This window comes from Phacochoerus africanus, chromosome 2, assembly GCF_016906955.1.
Source record: "Phacochoerus africanus isolate WHEZ1 chromosome 2, ROS_Pafr_v1, whole genome shotgun sequence".
In the NCBI taxonomy this organism is placed as follows: domain Eukaryota; kingdom Metazoa; phylum Chordata; class Mammalia; order Artiodactyla; family Suidae; genus Phacochoerus; species Phacochoerus africanus.
The window spans coordinates 150067422-150093655 of record NC_062545.1 but is presented as its reverse complement, the minus strand read 5'-3'; the positions used below and the strand labels follow the sequence as shown (position 1 = coordinate 150093655).

The window sequence follows — 26234 nt, the reverse complement described above, 5'->3', positions numbered from 1 at the left end:
ACCTCAGAGCTGTCGCTCAATAAATAAATGTCACCTGTTTTTATTGAGCGGCCAGTACGTGCCAGTCACCGCCTGAGCACTGGGGGTCAGGCCTGTATCAGAAACGGCCAGGGTCTGGCGCTGCTCCTGAGAAAGTGCGTATGGAGTGATCTGCCACCAGGTGGCGCTCCCCCTACCCCGACTCTAAGTGTCTGTTTTTGTCTTTCATTTCTTCTTCATTTCCTCCATTCTGTTCCTGTCTTTTCCTTCTCCCTTTTCTGTGTGTTCACTGTCTCCCCTGGATCCATCACAGGAGATAGAACTCAGCCCTGCTCTCTCCTTGAGTGGGGTTCCACCTTGGCCAGGGGCGGGGAGGGCCCAGGCATGTTGACTAGTGAGCACCCAGAGCCACACGTGGTAGCCTTTGCAGTCGTGGCTCCGCGGAAAAATCATGCTGACCGGCCAGAGCGCTGGGTGAGCGGCGAGGCTGCTCTGGAACGAGGCTGCTGTCCTGGGGCTCCCACTCGCATCTTTCTCGCCGGGTTCCTTGTCCCGTTCCTCCCTGCAGTTGGGCCTGGCACCCCCCCCCCCCCCCGCCCCCCGCTCGCCATGCGATGAATCATCAGAAAACCGACCTCACTGAGACGGGATCTTGCTTGTGGCCCCTCACCCCCGCCCTGCCGGGAGCAGGCACCCCCAGACCACCCTCAGTCCCACCGGCCTTGCTGCCTGCAAATCTCCCCACCTGGGGGCAGGATTAAAAAATACAGTCTAGGAGTTCCCGTCGTAGCGCAGTGGTTAATGATTCCAACTAGGAACCATGAGGTTGCGGGTTCGATCCCTGCCCTTGCTCAGTGGGTTAACGATCCGGCGTGGCCGTGAGCTGTGGTGTAGGTCGCTGACGCGGCTCGGATCCCCCGTTGCTGTGGCTCTGGTGTAGGCCAGCAGCTACAGCTCCAATTTGACCCCTAGCCTGGGAACCTCCATATGCCGCGGGAGCAGCCCCAAAAATGGCAAAAAGACAAAAAAAAAAAAATACAGTCTAGTAGGGAAAACAGACACTGAGCTAACAGACGACATGAAAATGTGTGAGCGATTTGGCTACAGACAGGAGACGCCTCATGCAGGCTGGGTCTGAAGGCCAAGCTGGACCCAACAGAGGGAGGGGGATCAACAGGCCCAGAGATCCAGCCATGTCACCACCATTCCGGGGACACAGAGTCAGGAGGCTGCGGAGGGATCTCCAGAGGAATGAAAAGGATCATGATAAACAACTTGTATTCTCCTTGGGAGGAGGAAAAAGTCGATCCACAAAATTGCATTAAAATTAAAACATGAATTTCTCAAGTGACAAACCAAAACAATAGGCCACAGAATGGAGAAGACATTTGGAACACATTTATCTGATAAAACATTAGCAATAAGAATATATAAAGAATTACCATAAATCGTGGAGTTCCCTGGTAGTGCAGCAGGTTAAGGATCCTGAATTGTCTTTGCCGTGGCTTGGGTTCCATCCCTGGCTGGGGAACTTCCTCATGCTGTGTGCTGTGAGCACAGCCAAAAAAAAAAAAAAAATTTGCTGTAGATCAGTTAAAAAATAAGCCTAATGTTTAAAACAGGCAAAAATCAGAAGAGGCAAATCAGTGAAGAGGAAAAATAAATGAAGAAGAATTCAACCTCACTAGAAATTAGGACAACTCCTTAAGACCGCACAGGCTGACAAAAATTAAGGTGGTGCTGACCAGAAGGTGATGGGGGTATAGAGCACCAGGAGTCTTTGGACACTGCTGGTAAGAATGTGAAGTATTGCAATCACATTGGAAAACCGTCTTAAATCTTTGTAACTCCACTCCTTCAGCCAAGCACATCTCTTTCCACATGTATAAGAATGTTTAGAGCCATATGATTTGTGATAGCAGAAAAAAAAGAGAGAGAGAGAGAATTAGAAATAACCTAAATATCACCAACAGGAGAAGAGAGAAGAAAATTGCAATATAGTCATGAAGCAGAACTGTTTACAGCAGTGACAATGAGCAAGATATCTATCCCAATATAGAAAAAGAAAACAAATGCACCAAAATGTATACAGCAGGATGCACTTATATAAAGTAGGCAAACAATACTGCCTGCAGCTTGGAGACAGAGGCGGTGACCACATGGAGATCATCACGCTAACAGTGACACAGCCTGAGCTCTGCCTCTGTGGGCTGCTTCTTGGAGGGCGAGCTTGGGGTTGAGGGGGTGGCAGGAATGGCACAGGCAGGTCTGCTTTTGCAGCTGTGAGGGTGCTGGACACAGTCCTGGGCAGGCCCCCCCTGAAGTTGTACAGAATAGAGACTGTAGGGACACAGGTCTCCAAGTGCGGTAGGCTGTGCCTGGAGCAATACTACATCCCTCTGTACAGTGTAGCTCACAGAATGTGTTTTGCCACCCATAGCACAGGAACTGACAGGCTGTCCAAGTGTTTTCGCTTAGGAGTGAAGGGTCAGGCTTACATTTTATTTATTTTACTTTATTTTATTTTATTTCATTTTATTATCTTCTGTCTTTTTAGAGCCACACTCGTGGCATATGGAGGTTACCAGGCTAGGGGTCCAATTGGAGCTGTAGCCACTGGCCTATACCAGAACCATAGAAACACAGGATCCAAGCTGCATCTGTGACCTACACCACAGCTTACGGCAATGCCAGATCCTTAACCCGCTGAGCGAGGTCAGGGATCGAACCTACATCCTCATGGATACTAGTCGGGTTCATTAACCATGGAGCCACGACGGGAATGCCCAGGCTTACATTTTAGAAAGGTAACTCTGATGACAAGACTGAAGAGGAGATGGGGAGGGGGAAGTGTGTGGAAACGGGGAGGGTAACTAAGAGGATGCAGGTTGAGGTTAGGCTCTGGCAGCAGAATGAGAGAGGAAGCCATGGAGTTGAAATTAGCTGAATCTGGAGACAGGCTGCAGGGGCTGCTGGCGAGGTCATTGTCAGAGAGGGCGCAGACAACTGCAGGCCGGGAAGAAAGGATGTCTTAGGAACAGGATCGTTGGGAGGGGAGAGGAGAGTTTGGAGGGGAGGAGGGTGGGTTCAGTCTTAACTAAGAGGGCTTTGGCCTGATGCCAGGATGCAGTGTTTGGTGGTGTGGGTCCAAAGCCCCAGAGCTCAGGAGTGGGACACACCGGGAGAGTTAGGCACATGCTCCCTGAAGACGTGGGGAATGTGAGCCACCCGTGGGAGGGAGTGGAGATGGGGACACAGAAGCTTTGAGAGGGACTCTGCTTACAGGGCAGGGGCAGGGGGCATGGCCGAGCTGCTCGAGAGGAAGGATGGTGCAGAGTGTGGGGTGCAGAGGCTGATGGCCAAGCCCCGGGCTGGTTTGAGCAGTCTCAGGACCTGGGCCAGCCAGGGGTGAGCTGAGGGTATGACAACCACGCATGGACAATGTCTGTGTGGACAAGGCCACACGTCCTCCTCGACAAGGCCAGCAGATGAAGATAAAGGTGATGTGGATGCAGACAGGCCTTGCTGGTCCTAGATGGAGGGAGAAGTTGCTGGAGCAGGCCAGTGGGGTGGGGACAGATGGACTGGTCCCTCTCTTCTCTGTCACTTGGCCCTAGGATCCCATTTGCAGACACTGGGGCTGGCTGAGTTCAGACCGATGGGCGGGGGGTGACACTGCCCTCCCTTTAATCTTCTCTGTCACTTGGCCCTAGGGGCCCATTTGCCCATTTGCAGACACTGGGGCTGGCTGAGTTCAGACCAATGGGCGGGGGGTGATACTGCCCTCCCTTTAAAAGTGGCTGGCTCTTTGGGCCCCACCTCCCTAGACAGGAGCAGCAGGTGTCACTGGGCAACGAACCTGGGGTCTGAGTTTGCTTGTGAGTCTTTAGTACATTTTCTTTTTCCTTATGGCCAAGGGTATAGGGTCAAACCTGTGGTTGGTAGGCAAGCAGGACACCCTGAACCCTAGAAGTGTTCTGCTCCTGGGCCATCGACTCTTAACTCTTATCCGACAGACTTCCCCCCCTGCCCCCCAAAAAAGTGTTTGAGCTTTTATGGTTGAGGCACGGATCAGTGAGATCATTGAAACTGCCCAGGCCTTGGAGAGACCTAGTTCTGCTTTCCCATTTTACATACCTAGGCAGGTAAGACTCAGTTGAGATAAAACCTCTTCTTTGGTAGCGGGGGGGGGGGGGGGGGGGAACTGAACAGATGAGGGTTTTCTGCCTGCAAATATGAGCCATAACTAAGAACATTTCTGTGTTTTATCTACTCAGGAGAAAAATGATCAGACTTTTCTCCCCACCACCAAAGGAAAACAGCTTCTCTCATTTTCTGGAAGAGTGAACTGAAGCTATTAACCAAGGCTGAAGGCTAGTGAGCCTGGAAAATTGCTAGGAGGTAACGTTCCAGTGGAATCCCAGAACGCATGGCATGTTTTTGTTGCCTTAAGTGGAAGTTCACATGCAGATTATACTTTGCCATTTTCTTGGGCCACTGCCGCGACATATGGAGGTTCCCAGGCTAGGGGTTGAATAGGAGCTGTAGCTACCAGCCTACACCAGAGCCACGGCAACGCAGGATCTGAGCCGTGTCTGCGACCTACACCACAGCTCACGGCAACGCCAGATCCTTAACCCACTGAGCAAGGGCAGGGATCGAACCCGCAACCTCATGGTTCCTAGTCAGATTCGTTAACCACTGAGCCACGACGGGAACTCCACACATGCAGATTATACTTTGGGAATGGTAGTTTATGTCACTTAAGTTCATACTGAACATTGCCTGGGACATTTTCTCTAAATGGAAATTCAAAAGATTCATTGAGTGCAATTAAACAAGATAAACTTATGTGTTATTTCACAGAGTGGGGAGAATGGCTGCAGAGTTTGGGAGTCTATGTAGTTGAGTCAGGGGTATGTATTTAGTTGTGTTGCCAAGATGGTTTATTGTCTTTTCCCAGGAACCGGCTTTTGGTGAGTCTGTAGCCACAGGATGCATGTGCTGGGCAGTCCTTTCATGACCTAACAGCTTCCACTGGCGTGAAGCCCTAAGCAGTACAAGGAAGAAAGAACAGTGTGAATCGCTGGTTCTTGATGGATGTGCCTTAGGTAAGGAGTGAGCGTGCTGAATCTTCTACTGCATCTGGAGGAGGAGAAGGAGCCTTGGTGACATAGGCAGGTGCTTCTGCTTCAACCTTTGGTGCAAGTGAATAAAGAAAGAAATAAAGACACCAGAAAGCTGGGAGGGGCTGGAGAGGTGTCCAGGCATAAACTTGGACGACAGAGATGGAGCTGGTAAGGATAAAAGTCACGCAGAAAATGTTCTAGGGTGCAGAACCGAAGGTCTCTTGAGGACAGCTCTGCTACTTGTTTCTCAGGAATTTTGAGTAAGAAAGTTAGTTACTTTACTCCTTTGAGCCTCTGTCCTCATGTGTAGAAGTGGGCTAACAACCCCCCTCTACTCAAATGCTAGGATCAGGGATAACACAGATGAAGCATTTTACTCCAGAGGGATAAATTGATATTATTACGAAGGATCAAAACTTCACTTTTTTTTCTTTTTACAGCTGCACCTGTGGTATATGGAAGTTCCAGGGTCAGGGATGGAATTGTAGCTGCAGCTGGAGTCTATGCCACAGCCACAACAATACCAGATCCAAGACGCATCTGTGACCTACACCATAGCTTGTGGCAATGTCGGATCCTTAACCCACTGAGCAAGGCCAGGGATCAAACGCGCATCCCCACAGACGCTATCTCCGTTTCTTAACCTGCTGAGTCACAATAGGAACTGTGAATCAGAACTTCAGAATGCCTCCAAAATGAATTTAAATGCCTCTTTGTCCCTATTATTAGGATAATGTGAAACTTTTATTCAGAATTTTGACTGTTCCCTTTTTAGCATTTTTTAGGGCTGAATCTGTTATTTTATATAGTTTTAAGAGCGTGACTATATCTCTGTAAATTAATAAGTAGTGTTAGGCATAAAAAACCCTGAAATCTGCATTTCCTTCTTGCACCATTTTAACTTCCTAGTAGCTATAATCTTCATGGTCCTCAGTTTCTCCACTCACTTTAATAGTACAGGAGTGAAAGCTATACTGTTGTTAAAGAGGGTGACCTGGTGCCTGGTACATAGTGAGCATTCAACGAATCAAAAGATAGGTAGATAGATAGATGATAGATTGATAATAGATCAATGATGGAGAGATATAAAAGATAGATATAGATAGACAATTGATAAACAATAGATGATATAATTAGATAATTTTTTTTACCACACCTGTGGCATGTGGAAATTCCTAGGCCCGGCATCAAATCCCTGCCACAGCAGTGACAATGCCGTATCCTTAACCTGCTGAGCCACAGGGAAATCTATTGATAGATAATAGATAGATGATTATTGAACAATAGATAGTTGATAGATAATAAACTGATAGATAGGAGATAGATAATTACATATATACATAATACATAATAGATACACAAATACACACATAATATATACATACATACATATATACATAATACATATATAAAACAAGCAGTCCCTTGTATGATCACTCACCATATCTTGTCACCACTCACAATTGCTTTTTCTTTTGGTATCTTGTCTTCTTATTGACAGCAAACTCACACAGTCCAGGGAAAGAAGAGAATGCCCTCAAGTATTAAAACCCTATAGCTAATATCATAATTAATGGTAATAGACTGAATTCTTTCTCGCTAATATAAAAAATATTTTCAGTTTCCCTGTCTATCCATTAGTACTAGAACTATTATTAGAGGTACTAGCCAGTGCATTAAAGCAAGAAAAAGAAATAAAAGACTCCATATTGGAAAATAAATAAAATACTTTATAGAAATCATAATCATTTATTTTAAAAAATCTTTTGGAATCTACAGGGAAAGCTACTATGATTTATGAATAAGTATAACAAAGTTTCAGGATAAAGAGCCAATACTGAAAAAATCACTGAAAAATCAAGTGGAAGCTAGATAAAGTATATATTTAACAAAACATCAAAAACATGAAATACTTGGGAGGGATATATTTGACTAAAGATGGGCAAGACTTGATCACTGAACACTATAAAATGTAGCTGAGAGAAATTAAGGGGGACTTGAACAAATGAAGAGAGATGCTGTGATCAGAGATTGGATAACTTCATATTGTGAAAGTGTGAACTTAATTAATCTATGAATTAATGTAATTCTATTCAAAATCTATGTATTAATGTAATTAATCTATGAATTAATGTAATTCTATTCAAAATCTCAGCTGGCTTTTTTTTTTTTTTTAGAAATTGACAAGCTGATTTTAAAATTCAGGAAATGTCAAAATGACCTAGAATAGACAAAACAACTTTGAAAAAGAACAAATTTAGAGAACTTAATACTACTTGGTTTCAAGACTTATAAAGTTAGAATATGGGAGCTCCTGCTCTGGTGCAGTGGGTTAAGGATCCAGAGGCATTGCTGCAGCTCTGGTTTAGGCTGCATCTGTGGCTCGGATTCATTCCCTGACCTAGGAACTTCCATGTGCTGTGGGTGTGGCAAAAAATAAATAAATAAATAAAGCTACAGAATTAAAGACAGTGTAGCATTGGAAAAAAGATAAGCAAATGAAGTAATGTAATAGCAGAGAACGGAGTTCAAAATAGACTGATATATATATATATATACATATATATATAATCAATTATTTTAAACAATGTTGGTGAGGTAGTTCAATTGAGAAATGCTAATGATTTAACTAAATAGTGCTGAAACAACTGCATAGCATATTGAAAAAAATAAAACTCAACCCCTACCTCATAATACATACAAAAATTAACCCAAGAAAATAAAACAAAAGGCATGGAACAACTGACAGTTTGGACTTCAAAAAATAAAAACTTCTACTGTTCAAAAAAAATGCTGTTATGAAAATAAAAGGCGAGGCACATACCAGGAGAAAATATTGCAAAACAGATCTGACAGAGGAGTTCCCATTGTGGCACAGCAGAAATGAATCCCGCCAGTATCCATGAGGATGTGGGTTCAATCCATGGCCTTGCTCAGTGGGTCAGGGATCTGACTTTGCCATGAGCTGCAGTGTAGGTTACAGATGTGGCTTGGATCCTGTGTTGCTGTGGCTGTGGCTGTGGCTGGGACTACAGTTCTGATTCGACCCCTAGACTGGGAACTTCCATATGCCATTGGTGTGGCCCTAAAAAGAAAAAAATGAAACAAAATATATACCTGACAAAGAAATTGTACTTGGAGTATATAAATAACTACAACTTAATAACATGACAATAAGATGACAAACAATTCAATTGAAAATGGGAAAAAGATTTCAACCAATACTACATCAGGGACAATAATACATGGATAGCAAATAAGCAAATGAAAAGATGCTCAACCTCATTAATTATTAAAGAAAGGCAAATTAAAACCACAATGAGATACCAGTACACACCCATTAGAACGACTAAAATTCAAAAGGCTGACAAAACCAAGTGTTGGTGAGAAGGTGGACCAGCTGGAATGTCACACATTGGGTGCAGAAATGTAAGATGGCACACTTTGGAAAACAGCTTCTAAAGAAATTAGGATGTGACTACCACATGACCCTGCCATGCCACTCCTAGGTATTTACCCAAGAGAAATGAAAGTATATGTCTATGCCAAGACACGAATGTTCACGGCAGTTTAATCTGCCATCAGGACTGGTATGGGGGCAAAGCAAGTGGGATATTTGTACAAACCTGATAGTGAGCTCCTTCTTAAGTTTCATGCACAAGGTGCCTTTCTCTCGCCCTTGTCTGGATTCTGTTTATGATAGTCAACACTTGAAAACAATCTAAACATCCATCTACAGATGGGCGGTTAAAGAATCTGCTACATCCATACCATGAAGCATGATGCTGTGTTTGCTTCAACAGCACTAAAAATAGGTTCCTGCATAAGGATGACATGCAAATTTCTGAAGCGCTTCATATTTTTATAAAAGAAATAAGTCCTAAAAATGTAATATACAGCATAGTAATATGGTTAATAATATTGTATGTATATTTGAAAGTTGCTAAGAGAATAGATCTTAAAAGTTCTCAGCTAAAGGAAAATAGTTGTAAATGTGTGGGGTGATGGATGTTAACTAGATTTACTATGATCATTTCACAATATTTACAATTATCAAATCATTAAGCTGTACAAACTGAAACTAATGTAATGTTATAGGGTGGTCATATCAATACAAAAAGACAAATTCTATTCAGCAATGAAAAGAGATAAATTATTGATTCATGCAGCAACATGGATAAATTTCAAAACGATTATTCTGAGTGAAAGAAGTTATAAACAAAAAGAATACATGTGTTATGAATTCCATTTATATAAAACTTTAGAAAATGTACTTAATCTATAGTGACAGAAAGAAGATCAGTGGTCGCCAGGGAAATGAGCAAGAAGCGGGGCGGGGCGGGGGGGGGGGGAAATACCAAGGGGAAATAGGAAGTTTGGGGAGTGATAGCATATGTTCACACCTTGATTGTACTGATGGTTTCACATCTGTATACATGTTCTACATCATTAAACTTCACTCTTCAGTATGTGCTGTTTATTCTATGTCAATTATGTCTAAATAAAGCTGTTAAAGATAAAATGAGGCATGATAAATTTTAAGACATGGATCCTTTTTGGATCCTGAATGGGAAAACAAATTTCAGGGACAATTGAGAGTGTTTGAATATGGATTAGGTATTAACTATATTAGATTATTGGTAGTTTTCATAGGTATAATCATGGTATTGTGGGTGTGAGAAAATGCCAGTATTCTTAGGATTCCTAATGAACTCTTTTTTTTTGTCCTTTTGCTATTTCTTTGGGCCGCTCCCGCGGCATATGGAGGTTCCCAGGCTAGGGGTCCAATTGGAGCTGTAGCCATTGGCCTACGCCAGAGCCACAGCAACGCGGGATCCGAGCCGCGTCTGCAACCTACACCACAGCTCACGGCAACGCCGGATCGTTAACCCACTGAGCAAGGGCAGGGACCGAACCCGCAACCTCATGGTTCCTAGTCGGATTCGTTAACCACTGCGCCACGACGGGAACTCCTGAACTCTTGAAAGTATGCATGATGAGGATCCAGACTTGAGCACAGCATGAGGAATCTGCAAGACACTAATGGCTGAGAGAGGTCTTACAAACTTTAGATGATAACCTCCACAAGAAAAAAGATGGATAACTGACTCTTCATTACCCACAACAGAATCCAAGCTAAAAATAGAACATTTTCAATGGATTGAAGAAAAATGATTGTCAGTATAGAGTTATTTAACCAGAAAAAGTATCTTGCAAGAATGAGGGAAAAATAAAGACATTTTCAGGTGAACAAAAAAACGAGAGTCATGCTTACTGAGTGAAATTGTAAAGTGTGTGTATGACACAAAGAGATAGCAGATGAAGGTCAGAGATATAAGAAGGAACATGAGATAAAAAAAAATGGGAACATATCTAGGTATATCTAGACAAATTAGACTAAGTGAGATAATGTAATAATATCTTCTGAAGCTTACATGTAGAATTAAAACACAGACCAACAATAGCATATAAATTAGGAGAAGGGTAAATATACTGATTAGCATTTTACTTTCATTAGTGTCATTTGAAGTTTCTAGGGTTCCCTTAACAGAATAGAGTGTATACATCAAAACCACTATGAGGTAACAACTTACACCAGTCAGAATGGCCATCATCGAAAAGTCTGCAAACAATTAAGTGCTGGAGATGGTGTGGAGAAAAAGGAACCCTATTACACTGTTGGTGGGAATGTAAATTGGTGCATTTCCACTGTGGAAAACAGTATGGAGATTCCTCAGAAAACTAAAAATAGAACTACCATTTGATCCAGCAATCCCACTCCTGGGTATCTATCCAGAGGAAACCATGACTCGAAAAGACACATGTACTCCAATGTTTATTGCAGAACTATTTGCAATAGCCAAGACATGGAAACAACCTAAATGTCCATCGACAGAGGAGTGGATCAACAAGATGGGGTACATATACACAATGGAATATTACTCAGCCATTAAAAGGAACAAAATACCAGCATTTTTAGCAAAATGGATGGACCTAGAAATTATTACGCTAAGTGAAGTCCGTCAGACAATGAGACACCAGCATCAAATGCTGTCACTGACATGTGGAATCTGAAAAAAGGACATAATGAACTTTTTTGCAGAACAGATACTGACTCACAGACTTTGAAAAACTTACAGTTTCCAAAGGAGAGAGAGGGGGTGGGGGGATGCTGGGGGTTTGGGATGGAATATAAAATTGGGTTGTGATGATCATTGTACAACTATAAATGTCATAAATTCATTGAGCAATATAAAAAAAAGAATAGAGTATATAACTGTCAAATTAGTAAAAGGCAAAAAGTAGGATAAGAAAAAAAATGTCAATCCAAAAGAAGGCAAGAAAGAGGAGAAAAGTAAACTTAGACGACTTGGGGAGAAACTGAAAGCAAAAAATAATAGGCACAAATATTTTTCTTACTGTATTTAAAAAATCAATACCAGAAGGCAAATGCAAGAATACTCATAGCAGTATGTTTTTTTAACAAAACAGAAGTTGACATAGCCTCAAAGCCCAACAACAATGAACTAAATGAATACTCTATGGCATATCTTAGAGTGAAATACTACACAACAGTGAAAACAAACGAACTCCAGAGATATGTGTCAGCATCATTGATTCCACAAACACAATACTGAGCAAAGAAGCAAGAAGCAGAAGAATTCTGAAGAACTTTAAGAAAAAGTTCCAAAGTTGGACCAATTGACAAATACTTCCTTTAGTTAAAGACATCTAAATAACTAGACTGCACAGCCATAAAGGCAGGGAATGCTAGTATAGAATCAGGGGAGCAGGCATCTCGAGGAGAGGAGTTCTCCAGATGGGGGTGGGAATGGGGGCTGGTCAGGGGGGGAAATCACATTTGGGCCTTCCACAGTCTTGGTCCTATTTTCTAGCTGTTCCCTGTGTGTTGGTTCTGGGGAGCATACATTTTTATGCCCCTGTCTTATGTCTGATATAGTTATCAACTTAAAAAAGGAAGAAAAGAACAGTCCTCCAAGAAACCCTCTGAGACAGTCAAGAGGATGAGTCTAGAGACCCAACCTACATACAGTCTACAAGGTTGAATGCTGAAGAAATGGAAAATTTGGATAAACCAATGAGTAAGAAGATTGAAACAGTAAACAACAGTCTCCCACCAAAGAAAAGCCCAGGACTAGATGGTTTCACCGCTGAATTCTACCAAACATTTAAAGAAGAATTAATACCAATTCTCCTCAAACTCTTTCAAAACATTGAAGAGAGGGAACACTTCCAAACTCATTTTCAAGGCCAGAATTACCCTGATACCAAAGCAGATAAGGACACTACAAGAAAACTCTAGGTTGGTGTCCCCGATGAACGTAGATGCAGACATTTTCAACAAAATTCTAAAAACTGAATTCAGCATCGCATGAAAAGGATTATACACCATGATCAAGTGGAATTTATCCTTGGAAAGCAATAAAAACAATAAACGTGATACACGACATTAACAGAATGGAAGATAGAAATCACGTTCATTTCAATGGATGCAGAAAAGGCATTTGACAAAATTCAAAATCCTTTAATGATAAAAACTCTCAACAAATTGAGTATAGAAGGAATGTACTATAATAAAGGCCATATGACAAAAACACAGCTGACATCATATTCACGGCAAAATGTTCAAAGCTTTCCTACTACGTCCAGGAACAAGAGGAGGGTGCTCAGTTTTACCACTCCTATTCAGCATTGCACTGGGAAGTCCTAGCCAGAGCAATTAGACAAGAAAAAGAAAAGGAGAATAATTCTCTTTGCAGATGTTAAGGTCTTATATATGTGATGTATAGGTATGTCTGTATGGTGAAAAAAGAATCCTATAAAACTATAGAGGGGCGTAGTGAAAGGGATATAGCTGTCTTATGAATGTGAGAATCTCATAACTAACCTGGAGTTTGACTTTTGCCTTTTATAACAACATGAGATTTGATTTAGGTGCTTACTCAGTTTGATTTTCTCTTTTTTTCCATTGTCCTGATTTCCTCATCTATTTATTTTACGCCAATACAAATTGCTTCAAATACTTTTCAGAACAAAATAGAGTATACATTCATAAACACATCATCATCCATACTGATTTACAGATGGCTAAGGATTCTTATTTTTTATTTTATTTATTTATTTTTTATCTTTTTAGGGCTGCACCCGTGGCACATGGAGGTTCCCAGGCTAGGGGTCCAACCACAGCTGTAGCCACCAGCCTATGCCAGAGCCACAGCAACACCAGATCTGAGCCGTGTCTTCAATGTACACCACAGCTCACGGCAACGCCGGATCCTACAAATGGCTAAGGATTCTTATGATCTCATTCCAATCTGTTTTCTCAGCCTTATATGGTAACCCAGCGCTAATATGCATATGGAAATAGCCATATTTTGTCTAAAGTTATGTAGATTTTCACTTTTTTTTTGGTCTTTTTTGTTGTTGTTGTTGTTGCTATTTCTTGGGCCGCTCCCGCGGCATATGGAGGTTCCCAGGCTAGGGGTTGAATCGGAGCTGTAGCCACCAGCCTACGCCAGAGCCACAGCAACGCGGGATCCGAGCCACGTCTGCAACCTACACCACAGCTCACGGCAACGCGAGATCATTAACCCACTGAGCAAGGGCAGGGACTGAACCCGCAACCTCATGGTTCCTAGTCGGATTCGTTAACCACTGCGCCACAATGGGAACTCCAGATTTTCACTTTGATGCAACTAGGAGCATGGGTTTAACAGGTAAACAGATTTGGTTTGGGGCTTGGATTTGCTTACAAGCTATACTTAACTTCTCTGAACCTCATCTGTAAAATAGTACCTTGCAAGAATGTTGTAAGGATTAGAAGTATTCTATATAAATCACTAAAACATGGCAAGAAGTTTAAAAAAACAGCAGGAGTTCCCACTGCTCCTCAGTGTGACTAGTATCCACCAGGATTTGAGTTCAACCTCTGGCCTTGCTTAGTGGGCTAAAGATCCTGAGTTGCTGTGGCATAGACAGGGAGCTACAGCTTGGATTAGAACCCTAGCTTGGGAGCTTCCATATACTGCACCTGTGGCCCTGAAAAAACAAAAAAGCAAAACCTCAACCCCCCAGCAGATGTCGATTGCTAAATCCCATTTGCCATTCATTGGCTGGCTGATGTTGGTTAACTAACCTGAACTTGTTTCCTTTTATGATGGTCTACTTTTTAATAAAATTCATGTATATAAAGTACCTGACAGATAAGACTCATTTGTGTTTCTTTACCCTGTTGCCTCCACCTGAACATCCTGTTAGAATGCAACCACTTACTAAAAAATGTTTCAGTTAAGAGAGAGTTTTCCCCTCTGTAATTAATCTTGTCCTTCTCAAAGTTCTCTGGATTTTTAAATAAAGCCTCTGTCATTTGACTAATTCTGTGTCTTTCTTGCCCCATGATTCCAAGTTTTTTGGAGGGAGATTGTTTTGTTAACCTTTGTAGTCTCTCATAATATGGTCAGTGATTATTACTTGTGCCTTTGAAATAGTTTTTTTTTTTTTTCCTGAGGATATTATGTTAGACTTGTTTTGGTTTACTTGACCTTACCTAATACTTTGCTGTCATGTTCCTGTTTGAATTTTGTGGAAGTTGGTGGGGCTAACAACAACAACAACAACAACAAATCAATACATTTGAAACTATAAATCTTAAGGCATTACATTAGATAGGAACATTAGTCCAAGACTGATGTTTTGGATAGTTTTGGCTCTGGGGCTTTTTGCCACTATAGTCTGTTCAGGGCCTTCCTGAAACAACACAGCAAGACGAAGTGCTCTCGGTTTTCCTGGAATTCATGAGCCTATAAACACATGTGTCGCACACTACGCATGTGGCACATAATGGACCCTAGGTCGGGGTTTTCTTTTACCTGCCTCTACCTGGGAAGCTCCTCCTCACCACCTCTGCCTGCTCAAGGTTACCTTTCCTACTTACTTCCCATGACCCGACCTGTTGGGTGACTTTGGCTGCCCAAGACGTAAGCCAGGACCGCCAGGTGACCGCGGCCCGCCCGCCCCACCTCCCCGAGGCCAGGACCGCCAGGTCATTGTGGGTCGCCCGGCCCCCCGCCCCAGACGCCAGGAGTGCGAGGTTCCGCGGCCTGCTAGTGTTCCAAGCCGCCTGGGAGGCCAGCACCTCCAAGTGACTGCTGCCCGCTCAACCTCCATCGCCCAGGCCCGAACCGCGGAGCGCGCATGCGCACCACGCTGCTCCCCCGCCCCCACCTCGCGCCCGCGCCCAACGCCCCCAACGCGGCCCGCCGGGCCATGGAACCCGCCGAAGTTGGCGCGGTTCGAGCTCTCCTGTTCGCTCGCTCGGGCGCCTTCCCCCCGTGAGGCCCGTGGGCGCTCGGCCGGGGATCGGCGGCTGCCTGGGCCGCTCCGCCCGCCTCCGCCGCTCGGCCGGGCGCGCGCCGCGCTCCCGCGGCCGATCCCCGCGCGTGCGCGCTCTGCCGAGTGTATGTGTGTGAGTGTGTGTGCGGCCGAGGGGTGGTCCGCCGCTGCCGCCGACGATGCCGCGGGGCCGCCCCCCGAAGCCCAAGGAGAGCAAGGCGCGCGGCGACACCGGTAAGCGGCCCCGGCCCGGCCGGCCGCGCTGTGCCGCTCCGCGCGAATATAGTCCCCGGATGCGGCGCGGGGGGCGCTGGGAGCGGGCCGGGCAGGGGGCGGCGGGGCGGCTGGGCTGGGCCCGGCCTGGGGCCGGGGCCGGGGCCGGGGTCCGGGGTCCAGGCCGGGGAGCGGCCCCGCCACGCCCGCCGCCGCTGACGCCGCCGCCTCCCGACTGCCGGCCGCAGGGCGCGGGCGGAATGATATCGGCGCGGCGCGGCCGGCCCCTCCGCCGGGCTGGGCCTACTTTCCTGGGCCGCGCGGGCGGGCGGCAGCTGCGGCGGCGGGGCCGGGGGCGAGGCGCGCCGTCTTCCCCCTCCCGCTCCAGCTCCGGCTCCCCGCGCCCCGCTCCTCCCGCGCCCTCCTTCTTCGTCCACGCAGCCAGGCTGGCGCGAGGCGCGGGAGGCCTTCTTTTTGGGAAGCTGCGTCCGTGCGGGAAATGGCGGGCCCGGGGGCAGGCGGCTGGGAGAGTGCGGAGCCCCGAGGCGGGCGGGAGGCGGGGGACAGTAGCCGGCCCCCCGGCCTCTCCCGCGGCTCCCAGAGAGCTGGTACCCGCAGGACACGGGCGCGCGGGGCCGTGTCTGGACCCGGCAGTCCGGCGTGCGCTTCTCACTGTGCCCTCTCAGGCATCGGGGAGCAGAAGGGGCGGGCTAGGGGTCGGTGTAAGCTTAGGGGACGAACCAAACCAGATGGGGCCGTTCTAGTTACTGCAGTTGCTGAAATTGACAGACGAGTAAACTGGGAAGGTGTTCCGACGTCACTGCCACGCAGTAAATGTGAATTTCATCGAGGATGCTCACACTTCGTGTAGCCCTTGTGGAACTTGGGGAAATACAGGTGTGCAGATGGGTAGTCGGGTAATAAATAACCGCTCAGAATTTTGATTAGTGTCTGATGGTGTCTGGAAGCAGGTCTCAAAGGGCTCTCTTCCTGCTTTGGCCTTATTTTATTCAGTGTTTATTAAGTTTTTTGTTGATATGACTTCTGCTAAGAATAGCAAAGTGCAGTGTCTCTCTGTTACTTGGGAAAAGGCTTAGGAGAAAAAAAAGAATGTAGAATTTGCATTGGAATAAGGCCAGGAAACTATTCGTCCTCCACTCTCCCATTTCACCTAGTTTTTCAAGCCTGAAACTTAGAAAAATAATTCTCTTACCCCCTAAGACATTTCTTAAGTTTTGTAGCTCCTACCCCCCAAATGTATTTTCAGTTGGCCCTGCTCTTTCCCTCTGCTGGGTTACCACCTTACCATTTCTCAGGCTCTGTAGGAGCCTCTGGTCTCTCTACCAGTCCTGTAAACCCATCATCTGTAGGCCTGAGGCGTCTCTTTAAGATGTAAATACATGGTCACACCCTGATTAAAATTAAGCTGTGGATCCCTTATCCCTTTAACTTAAAATCCCACTCCTGCAGGATCCTAACTGATGTGGCATTTGTCCATCTCTTTTTGCTCTTGCCCTGCCCTGCCACTCAGTCCTTGGCATTCCAGATGACACCACATTTACGTCTGTCTCAGGGCCTTTGCAGTTCCCTATTTTGAGACTCCACCTCCTCTTCTGTAGGTCTCTGTGCTTCAGCATCCTAAAAGAGGCCTCTTCAGACCTTTCAGACCTTTTTGCTACTTTCCCCCACTTTCCACCGGTAATTCTTTACCACAGTGGTTTTCAAAAGTGTGGGAGTTCATGGAGACAATTTCAGGGGTCTGCAAGGTAAATATTTTTGTAGTAATACTAAGACCATTTGACTTTTTCATTTGGTTAACATTTGCACTAGTCACACAGGTAATTAGGCGTAAAACTGTTCATGTCTTAGCAGTGGTCAAGGTGTGGAAACACCATACTGTGTGAGGCTGCATTATTTTAGTTTTATTTTAGAGATATAATTGACATAACATTGTTTCAGGTGTGCAACATAATGATTCCACATTTGTATACATGATAAAATGATCACCACTATAAGTCTCTCTGTATTCCACTTAAAAACAGCATATAGCGAGAATGCAGAAGCAGAGATGAGGAACCACCTGTCTAGTGTTAAACCAGAAATTAAAAAGATTTATGAACGTGGAAACTCTTCGTACTGCTTTTTGGAGAGTGTATATTTCATAATAATATGTGTTTATGTTAACATGTAATAGATTTATTTTTCAGTGAATAAGTGTTTTAAAAATTACTCAGTTTCAAGGAAGTCCCTGGTAGCCTAGTGATTAAGGATCCGGTGTTGTCACTGCTGTGGCACGAGTCTGATCCCTGGCCCAGGCACTTCTACATGCCACAGGCATGGCCAAAAAAAAAAAAAAAATACACACACCACACAATGTATATGTACATAATATATATACATTTATATATGTATTATGTATATAATATATGCATATTTACACACACACATTTTTGCCTGGGTCAAGTTACTGCAGAGGTGTGGGTTCTATCCCCAGCCTGGCATAGTAGGTTAAAGGATCTGGTGTTGCTGCAGCTCTGGGGTGGGTCACAGCTTCAGCTCAGATTCAGTCCCTGGCCCGGGTACTTCCATATGCTGTGGGTTCAGCCATTAAAAAAAAAAAAAAAAATTGCTCAGCTTCAGTTTCTAATAGGGCAATTGTCAATAGGTACAGCCTATATAATGTTATGGTCTGAGGTCCTCAATAATATTTAAGAATGTAAAGGGGTCCCGAGACCAAATGTTTGGGGACTGCTATGCTATCAGTTCATGATCTTAATGTTTCTCACTCTGAAATTATTTTGCCTGTTTTTCTGAGTCACTGTTATGAATTTTATTCCTAAGAAAATCCTGGAAGATAGGGATTTTTACAGACTTGGGGATGAGGCTCAGAGAGGTTAACTGATCTGAAGGGTCCACCCAGCTATAATAAGTAGCAGAGTCTGATTAGAATCTGCATTTAAGTCCAAACTGTACTTTGCATCGTCCTGCCTTGATAGGTATAAATCCCTACATGTGGCTTAATCCCTTTGTTCTGCAAGTATTTGAAAGCACTTCCTGTCTCAGGTGGGCTTGGGGCTGGAGGTGGGTGCAAAGTTTAGCAACAGAGACTGAGATCCCTGCCTTGGGTCTTCATGATACTGTTTATGGCAGCAGATAATAAGCACTTGAAGTCTAGGCTTCCCAGAGAAAATGATGTCAAAACTGAAACCTCAAGAAGTGATTAGGCAGAGGCCTACTCAGAAATATTCTTTAAAGTGATAATTAGCTTCAGGCCCTAAGTAAAGAAGTAAGCCTCAAGGATCCCGCATTGCTGTAGCCCTGGTGTGGGCTGGCAGCTGCAGCTCAGATTAGACTCCTGAGAGCTTCCATATGCTACACATACAGCCCTAAAAAGCAAACAAACAAACAAAAAAGCCTCATCTATAAATTGGCAGCATTTGTTGAGCCTACTGTCCTGGGAATAGAAAGATGAGTGAGAGAAGACTTTTTAATTATTATTATTTTTTGGCTGTGCCCATGTTCCCGGGCCAGGTATCGAACCTGAACCATAGCAGCGACCTGAGCGCTACATATCCTTAATCTGCCACACCACAAGAGATATTCAAGAGAGGGCTTTTTATCATTGTTGTTTTAGTTTACTCTTAATAAGCAGCAGTGTAAACATGGTGGAAACTACATTTTGGGATCTAGTATGGCTTCTCTCTGTTTTTGCAATAGAATAATGCAGACCTTTTCTCCTTGGCTTGAACCTTTGGTTGGCCTCCTGCTAAGTTTCTGTTTTGTGTTGAAGGGATATTTATAATACTTCATTTCCAGAGAGCTGAGACGGCCAGACAAATAAACAAGTCCATTCTTGCTGAGATACCAGTTCAGGCCATTTTAGATTTTCTTTAGATGAATTTAGGAACTCTATACTCTTCCCTCTGAGGCCAGGACACTGCCAGCACAGGCAGCAGAAGGGAGATTGAACTCCTTATAAGGCAGCAGGAGGCTCTGCTTCCCTGGTAAAACCAGACATTGTTGGTGGGTGACAGTTAGGGGGAGATAGATTCTGCTTAAAACAGTAACTTTCTCTGTAGATCAGGTGTCCAAGGATGCAAAGATTTCTTCATAAAGGAGCAACCTGTACTCCACAATTGAACTTTTTAGGGAGACAGAATTTTGGAGTGTGATATTTTGAGGAAAGTGTGGTAACAAAAAAATCTAAAGATTTTGTGATCCTGGAATCAAGTAGGGAGTTAACTGGGGTTCAAAATTTTGGTCTTTGACACAAACCTGGTCTGGAAAAACCATGCTAAACCTAATTCTTCGTTAGATTCAGTTCAGCAGTTTAAAAATAACACATTTTGTGTATCAGGGTTTCTGCGTTGGAGTACTAAGCATCTTTGCACTCAAGGAAGGAGCAGTGATTTTCAAACTCCTTTTTAGTGGTAGAACTCTGCTATGTGAAATGTGGCAGCAGGACCTAGCACATTGTGGACTCACCTGGGAGCTTTTTAAGCTTTCGATGACCAGGCTTTGTCGGAGCCCATGAGGTGGAACCCAGGCATCATGGCTTTAAAGCTGCATGTGGTCAAGGCTGAAAACCACTGGTTGAGGGGAGGGTGGTGGTGCGGGGTTTAGAGATGACCTTATAATTCTGAGGTGTTATCTGCCGAATGTCTCTCGGAGTACTTGAAAACTGGTGCTTTCTTAGAAAAGTATTAGAGATTTGTGTAATCTAATAAACTGTGTGAACAGACTGTGCTCTTTTCGTGCTGAAGTCAGAAACTCAGCTGTCACTGGGTCACATAGGTAATGTAAACTGAGGAGCATTTCAAGGGAAGAGGTAATAGCAGTTCATAGCTAGCTTTGAGGACTTTGGAGAATTGCAGAGTTCCTATTTTTTTCCACAGGGGTGGCTCCTACTTTGGCCCATTAAATTATTGCCATAACATATGATTTTTTTCAGAGAAGCCAGAAATGTGTGTTTTTGAAAACTCTTTGTTGTATTTGAATTATTATTATTATTATTATTATTATTTTGTCTTTTTGCCTTTTCTTGAGCCGTTCCCACGGCATATGGAGGTTCCCAGGCTAGGGGTCTAATCGGAGCTGTAGCTACCAGCCTACACCAGAGCCACAGCAACGTGGGATCCGATCTGTGTCTGCGACCCACACTACAGCTCATGGCAACGCTGGATCCTTAACCCACTGAGCAAGGCCAGGGATCGAACCTGCAACCTCATGGTTCCTAGTCAGATTCGTTAACCACTGCACCATGACGGGAACTCCTTGAATGATTATTTTAATTGAATAGCACATCTATATAGAAAAGTGCACAGATTTTAGGTGAAAAGCTTCATGTGTTTTCATATTAACCAGAACATTAGCAGTACCTTTAAAGTTCCTATTGTTCCTGCTATTACTATTGACCATCACTATCCCCTTTTGATATCATAGATTAGGTTTATCTGTTTTTAAAGTAAATTGACTTCATAGTATGTGCCCTGTGGTTTCTGGCTTCATTAATTGATTTTTTTTTTTTTTTTCCTTGTTAGGGCCACACCTGCAGGATATGGAAGTTCCCAGGCTAGGGGTTGAATTGCAGCTGCAGCTGCCGGCCTATGCCACAGCCACAGCAATGCTAGATCCAAACCTCATCTGCAACCTAGTATCCGGGTTGCTGCAACCTGCAGTGTTGCAGTACAACACTGCAGGTTGCAGCAACCCGGATCCTTTAACCCACTGATTGGGGCCAGGGATTGAACCCACATCTTCATGGATACTAGTCAGGTTTGTAACCTGCTGAGCCACAATGGGAACACCCCAATATTTGTTTTTACAAGATTATTCATGTTACTGTATAGCAGAATTCATTCATTTTTCATAGTCGTATAGTACTCCATTATAGGAACATACTGTCATTCAGTTTATCCTTCATGCTGTAGATATTGGAGTGTTTACAGTTTTAGGTTATTACAATTAAGTGCTTCATAGAATGTCTATGTACTTCTGGGTCTGAGCGGTTGTGCCAGTTTACTCTCCCACCAGCAGGGTATGACTGTCCCACTTCTCTGCAGTCTTTGTCTTATTGCTCTCTTTGCACTTGTATTGTCTGTCCTTTTAATATTTTAGCTCTCCTGGTATGTGTAGTGTTATCTCATTTTGATTTTATTTTGCAGTTCTGTGCTAATAAGGTTTTTATGTTTATTAGCCATTTGTTCTCTTTTGTGAAGCCCTTAAGTCTTTTCCAATTTTTATGCTGAGTCGAATGTTTTTAGTTAAAAGACTCTTTTTAGAGCAGCTTTTAGGCTTGCTCAGAATGGAGCGGATGGTATGGAGTTCCTGTGTACTTTTTATTTTTTTCCCTCACAGTCTCCCCTGTTATTGGCATCCTGTTTTAGTGTGGTACATTTGTACCAGCTAATGAGCCAATTTTGATACATTATTGTTAAATAAAGTCCATAGATTACATTAGGGTTCCCTGTTTTCGTAGTTTTGCCTAGTCCAGAATGTCATAGAATCCGAATCGTATAGGACCATATAGCCTTCTCAGATGTTTCTTTTAATTGCTGAATAGTATTCCATTTATGGATGTACCACAGAATATTTGCTTACATTTTAAAGGACATCTTGGTTGCTTCCCGTTTTTTGGTGATTATGAATGCAGTTGCTCTAAACATTCATGTGCAGGTTTTTGTGTGGGTATAAGATTTTAGCTCATTAAGGTAAATACCAGGGAGCATGACTGTTGGATCATACAGTTAAGACTGTAAACTTCATTACAGTGGCTGTACCATTGTTTGTTCTTATCAGTAGTGACTGAGAATTCTTGTTACTCTACATCCTTGTCAGCATTTGGTATTATTGATTATTTTGGATTTTGGCCATTCTTTTTTTTTTTTTTTTTGTCTTTTGTCTTCTTAGGGCCACACCTGCAGCATATGGAGGTTCCCAGACTAGGCATCGAATTGAAGCTATAGCCGCCGGCCTATACCACAGCCACAACAATGCCAGATCTGAGTCGCGTCTGCAACCTATACCACAGCTCATGGCAACACTGGATCCTTAATCCACTGAGCAAGGCTAAGGATTGAACCCACATCCTCATGGTTATGAGGGTTTGTTAACCACTGAGCCATGATGGGTACTCCAGTTTTGGCCATTCTGATAGGTGTGTATTACTGGGATCTCTTTGTTTTAATTTGCAATTCCCTTATGACATGTGACATTGAGCATGTTTTCATATACTTATTTGCCATCTTTGTATTTTTGGTGAAGAGTTGTGTGTCTTTTTATCATTGATCCATAGGAGTTCTTTTTATATATATACTGTATGTGAGTTCTTTGTACTTTCCTGTTCACTCTTTTAAGGATACTCTTGATGAAAGAAGTTTTTTAATCTTAATGCTGTCCCACTTATCAATCCTCTCCTTTATGCTTATTACTTTTTTCCTTTATGCTTATTGCTTTTTTCGACAATTGCAAGGTCACAAAAACATTTTCCTATGTTTTCATCCAGAAGCTTTTTTGTTTTACTTCTTACTTTTAGATCGACAACACTCCATCTGAAATTGATTTTTGTTTATGATGAAAAGGTCAAGATTTTGTTTACATGTGGATATCTAATTAATCTGCACTTTTTGTTGAAAAGATCATCCTTTGTTATACTGCAGTCTCGCCTTTGTTGTGAATCAGGTGACTGTAGAGGTGAAGAATTGTATTTGCACTCAATTCTCTTTCATTGGTTTTTTGTTTCTGCCTATTTAATTTCTTACTGTCTTAGTTACTCTACTTTAATTCTGGATTTTGGTATCTGGTACTGTAAATAAATCCTCTGCTTTGGTTTTTATTTTTTTTGTCTTAAAATTTTTTTTTTGTCTTTAGGGCTGCACCTGCGCCACATGGATGTTCGCATGCTAGGGGTCTAACTGGAGCTGTAGCTGCTGGCCTACGCCACAGCAACTTGGAATCCGAGCTGAGTCTTTGACCTTCACCGTGGGTCACGGCAATGCTGGATCCATAACCCAGAACGAGGCCAGGGGTTGAACCCGTATCTTCGTGGATGCTAGTCATTAACCGCTGGGCCACAATGTCAACTCCAGCTTTGGTTTTCATTTTCACGGTTTTCCTAATAATTTTTGGTACTTTTCAGTTTCATACAGAATTTAGAATCAGCTTGTCTGCTCCTTAATGATTAATGACATTTAGCATCTTTTCATGTACTTGTTGGTCATTTGTGTATCTTTGGAGAAATGCCTATTCAAATCCTTTGTTCATTTTTAAATTGAGCTGTTTGTTTTTTGTGGCTGATAGAAGAATTCTTTGTATATTTTGGGTACTAGACCCTTATCAGATAAATGCTTTGCAAATATTTTATTCCATTCTATAGCTTAATTCTCACTTTTTTTTTTTTTTGGCTTTTGGGGCTGCACCCGCAGCATATGGAAGTTCTCAGGCTAGGGGTTGAATTGGAGCTATAGCTATAGCAGTGTGGGATCTGAGCCATGTCTGTGACCTACACCAGAGCTCATGGCAACGCTGGATCCTTAACCCACTGAGTGAGGCCAAGGATCGAACCTGCATCCTCATGGATACTAGTCAGATTCGTTTCCACTGTGTCACAACAGGAACTCTGGCTTTTCACTTTCTTGATAACATCATTTGATGCACAGAAGTTTTCAGTTTTGATGAAGTCCAATTTATCTACATTTTCTTTGTTTTTTTGTGTCTTTGGTGTCATATTTAATAAGCCGTCACCACATCCCTAGTTATTAAGATTGTTCCCTATGTCTCTTCGGAGTTTTATAGCTTTAATTCTTAAACTGTGGTCTTTGATTCATTTTGAGGTATTTTTTGTGTATGGTGTGACGTGAAGGTCCACATCCATTGGTCCCAGAAGCATTTATTGAGGAGACTGTTCTTTTACTGAATGGTCTTGGCACCCTTGTTGAAAATCCATTGATGATTGGTGTGTGGGTTTGTTTCCATTGGCCTATATGTCTATCCAAGTGCCAGCATCTCACTGTTTTGATGTTATACTTTACATTGTTTCAAGTATACTTTATACCAAGCCAAGACATTTTGAAATTAGTACATTTTAAAATTGTGAGTTATTCTTGTGCTGCCTAAAATCACCTCACAGACTGCTGCTGGTACACTTGTCATACTTAGAAGACACCGTTTCTGCACATTTTTAGGAAATATGTAATTGCTAACCATTGTATGGCAAACCAAGGCTCTAATGCTCATTGTTGCTTTACTGAAAGTACCTGGCAGAGAATGCTTAGCAGACGGGGTAAGAGGATATGGTGTGAGTACAGTGGTGTTGGGGGAGAGTGGCAAGACACAGAGGTGACTGCCTTTATTGTATTAATTTTCTGAAAATAATTATTTAGGAGAACCTCTAGTCTTTCTATCTTGTGACTAAGACAGAAGACTTTGTTTTTAAAAGATTATGCTTAAGTAACTATCATGGCTGTTTGTTGTAGAAAATAAAGCCTGCATCTCTAAACCCTTAGGCCGTCATCACTCTGGGAACCTCACTGTGGTGCCCAGGAGCTTGGGAGTGGTGGGAGCCTCGGGATTACAGGAGCGAAGGCCAGCTGGTGTGGAGTCATGGCTTACCACTGAGGGCAGGAGTTGGCAGACTTTTTCTGTAGGGCCAGGTAGTAAATGTTTTAGGCTTTGTGGAGTGAAGGTCTCTGTTGCAACTCGCAATTGCTGTTGCAGCCTGAAAGCCACCATGGCAATAGGTAAACCAGTGAGCATGGTGGTGTTCAGTGAAACTCTCTTTACCAGAAAGGTTAGATCCTAGTTAGTTGACCCCAATCTGGAAGAAAACACAGGAATACAATGGGAAGTTGTATATTACAGCACTTTATTTTTTATTTTTTTGGCTGTACCTGTGACATTGTGACATGCAGAAGTTCCCTGACCAGGGATCAAACCCCATACTACAGCAGTGACAATGCCAGATCCTTAACTGCTAGGCCACCAGGAAACTTCAGTAGCACTTCACTTTTAAGTAAACTTTATATTGATATATAACATACAGAGAAGAACAGAAATTCAGTTCAGTGAATTTTCACTATGAGATCTTTTTCATATAATCAGCATCCAGATTATATGAGTTATGGTAACAATTCATATAATTATACATAGAACTTCTTAGATTATTAACCGCACCCTAGAAACCCCATCGCGCTCCATCAGTCAGTACCCCCATGGAGCCTTTCCTGTCCCAATGTTCTACAACCTGGATTAGTTTTGCCTGTTTATTGAAGTTTATAAGATATCATGGGGAACGCTTCCTCCTGTCTGACTTCTTTTGGTCAGCTTTCAGTTTGTGCTCATTCTGGCCATAGGTGAAACTTGCAGTTGCTGCCATATAGCCTCCTCAGTCCTTGGTTTTGTCTGTCATTTAACTTTTAACATGCTCTTTGGTGTGCATTTTACCTTTTTAAAAAATATGTTTTGTTTCATGTTTGTATTGCTTGGATCTTTGCAACAACATTGTGAGGAGGCGGGATGGAAGTCACCCTCACCTTTGTGCTGTGACCTGTGACCCATATTTTA

General features: G+C 43.3%; 1 protein-coding gene across 8 annotated transcripts in view; it reads left to right on the top strand.

Annotated features, from left to right (window-relative positions):
* Positions 1-15377: 15377 nt before the first annotated feature.
* Positions 15378-26234, top strand: part of ZNF236 (zinc finger protein 236) — a 91966-nt gene continuing 81109 nt past the window's right edge. For 3 of the 8 annotated variants that reach the window (XR_007133135.1, XM_047766932.1, XM_047766930.1), the window contains exon 1: positions 15379-15695. Coding sequence is in view for 5 of the 8 variants with exons in the window: in XM_047766932.1 (XP_047622888.1) it covers positions 15641-15695 (55 nt within the window). In the remaining 3 variants the exon portion in view is untranslated. Of the gene's footprint in view, positions 15696-16432; positions 16572-26234 lie in introns of those variants that run through there. The other 5 variants (XM_047766934.1, XM_047766928.1, XM_047766935.1 and 2 more) reach the window with 4 other exon arrangements.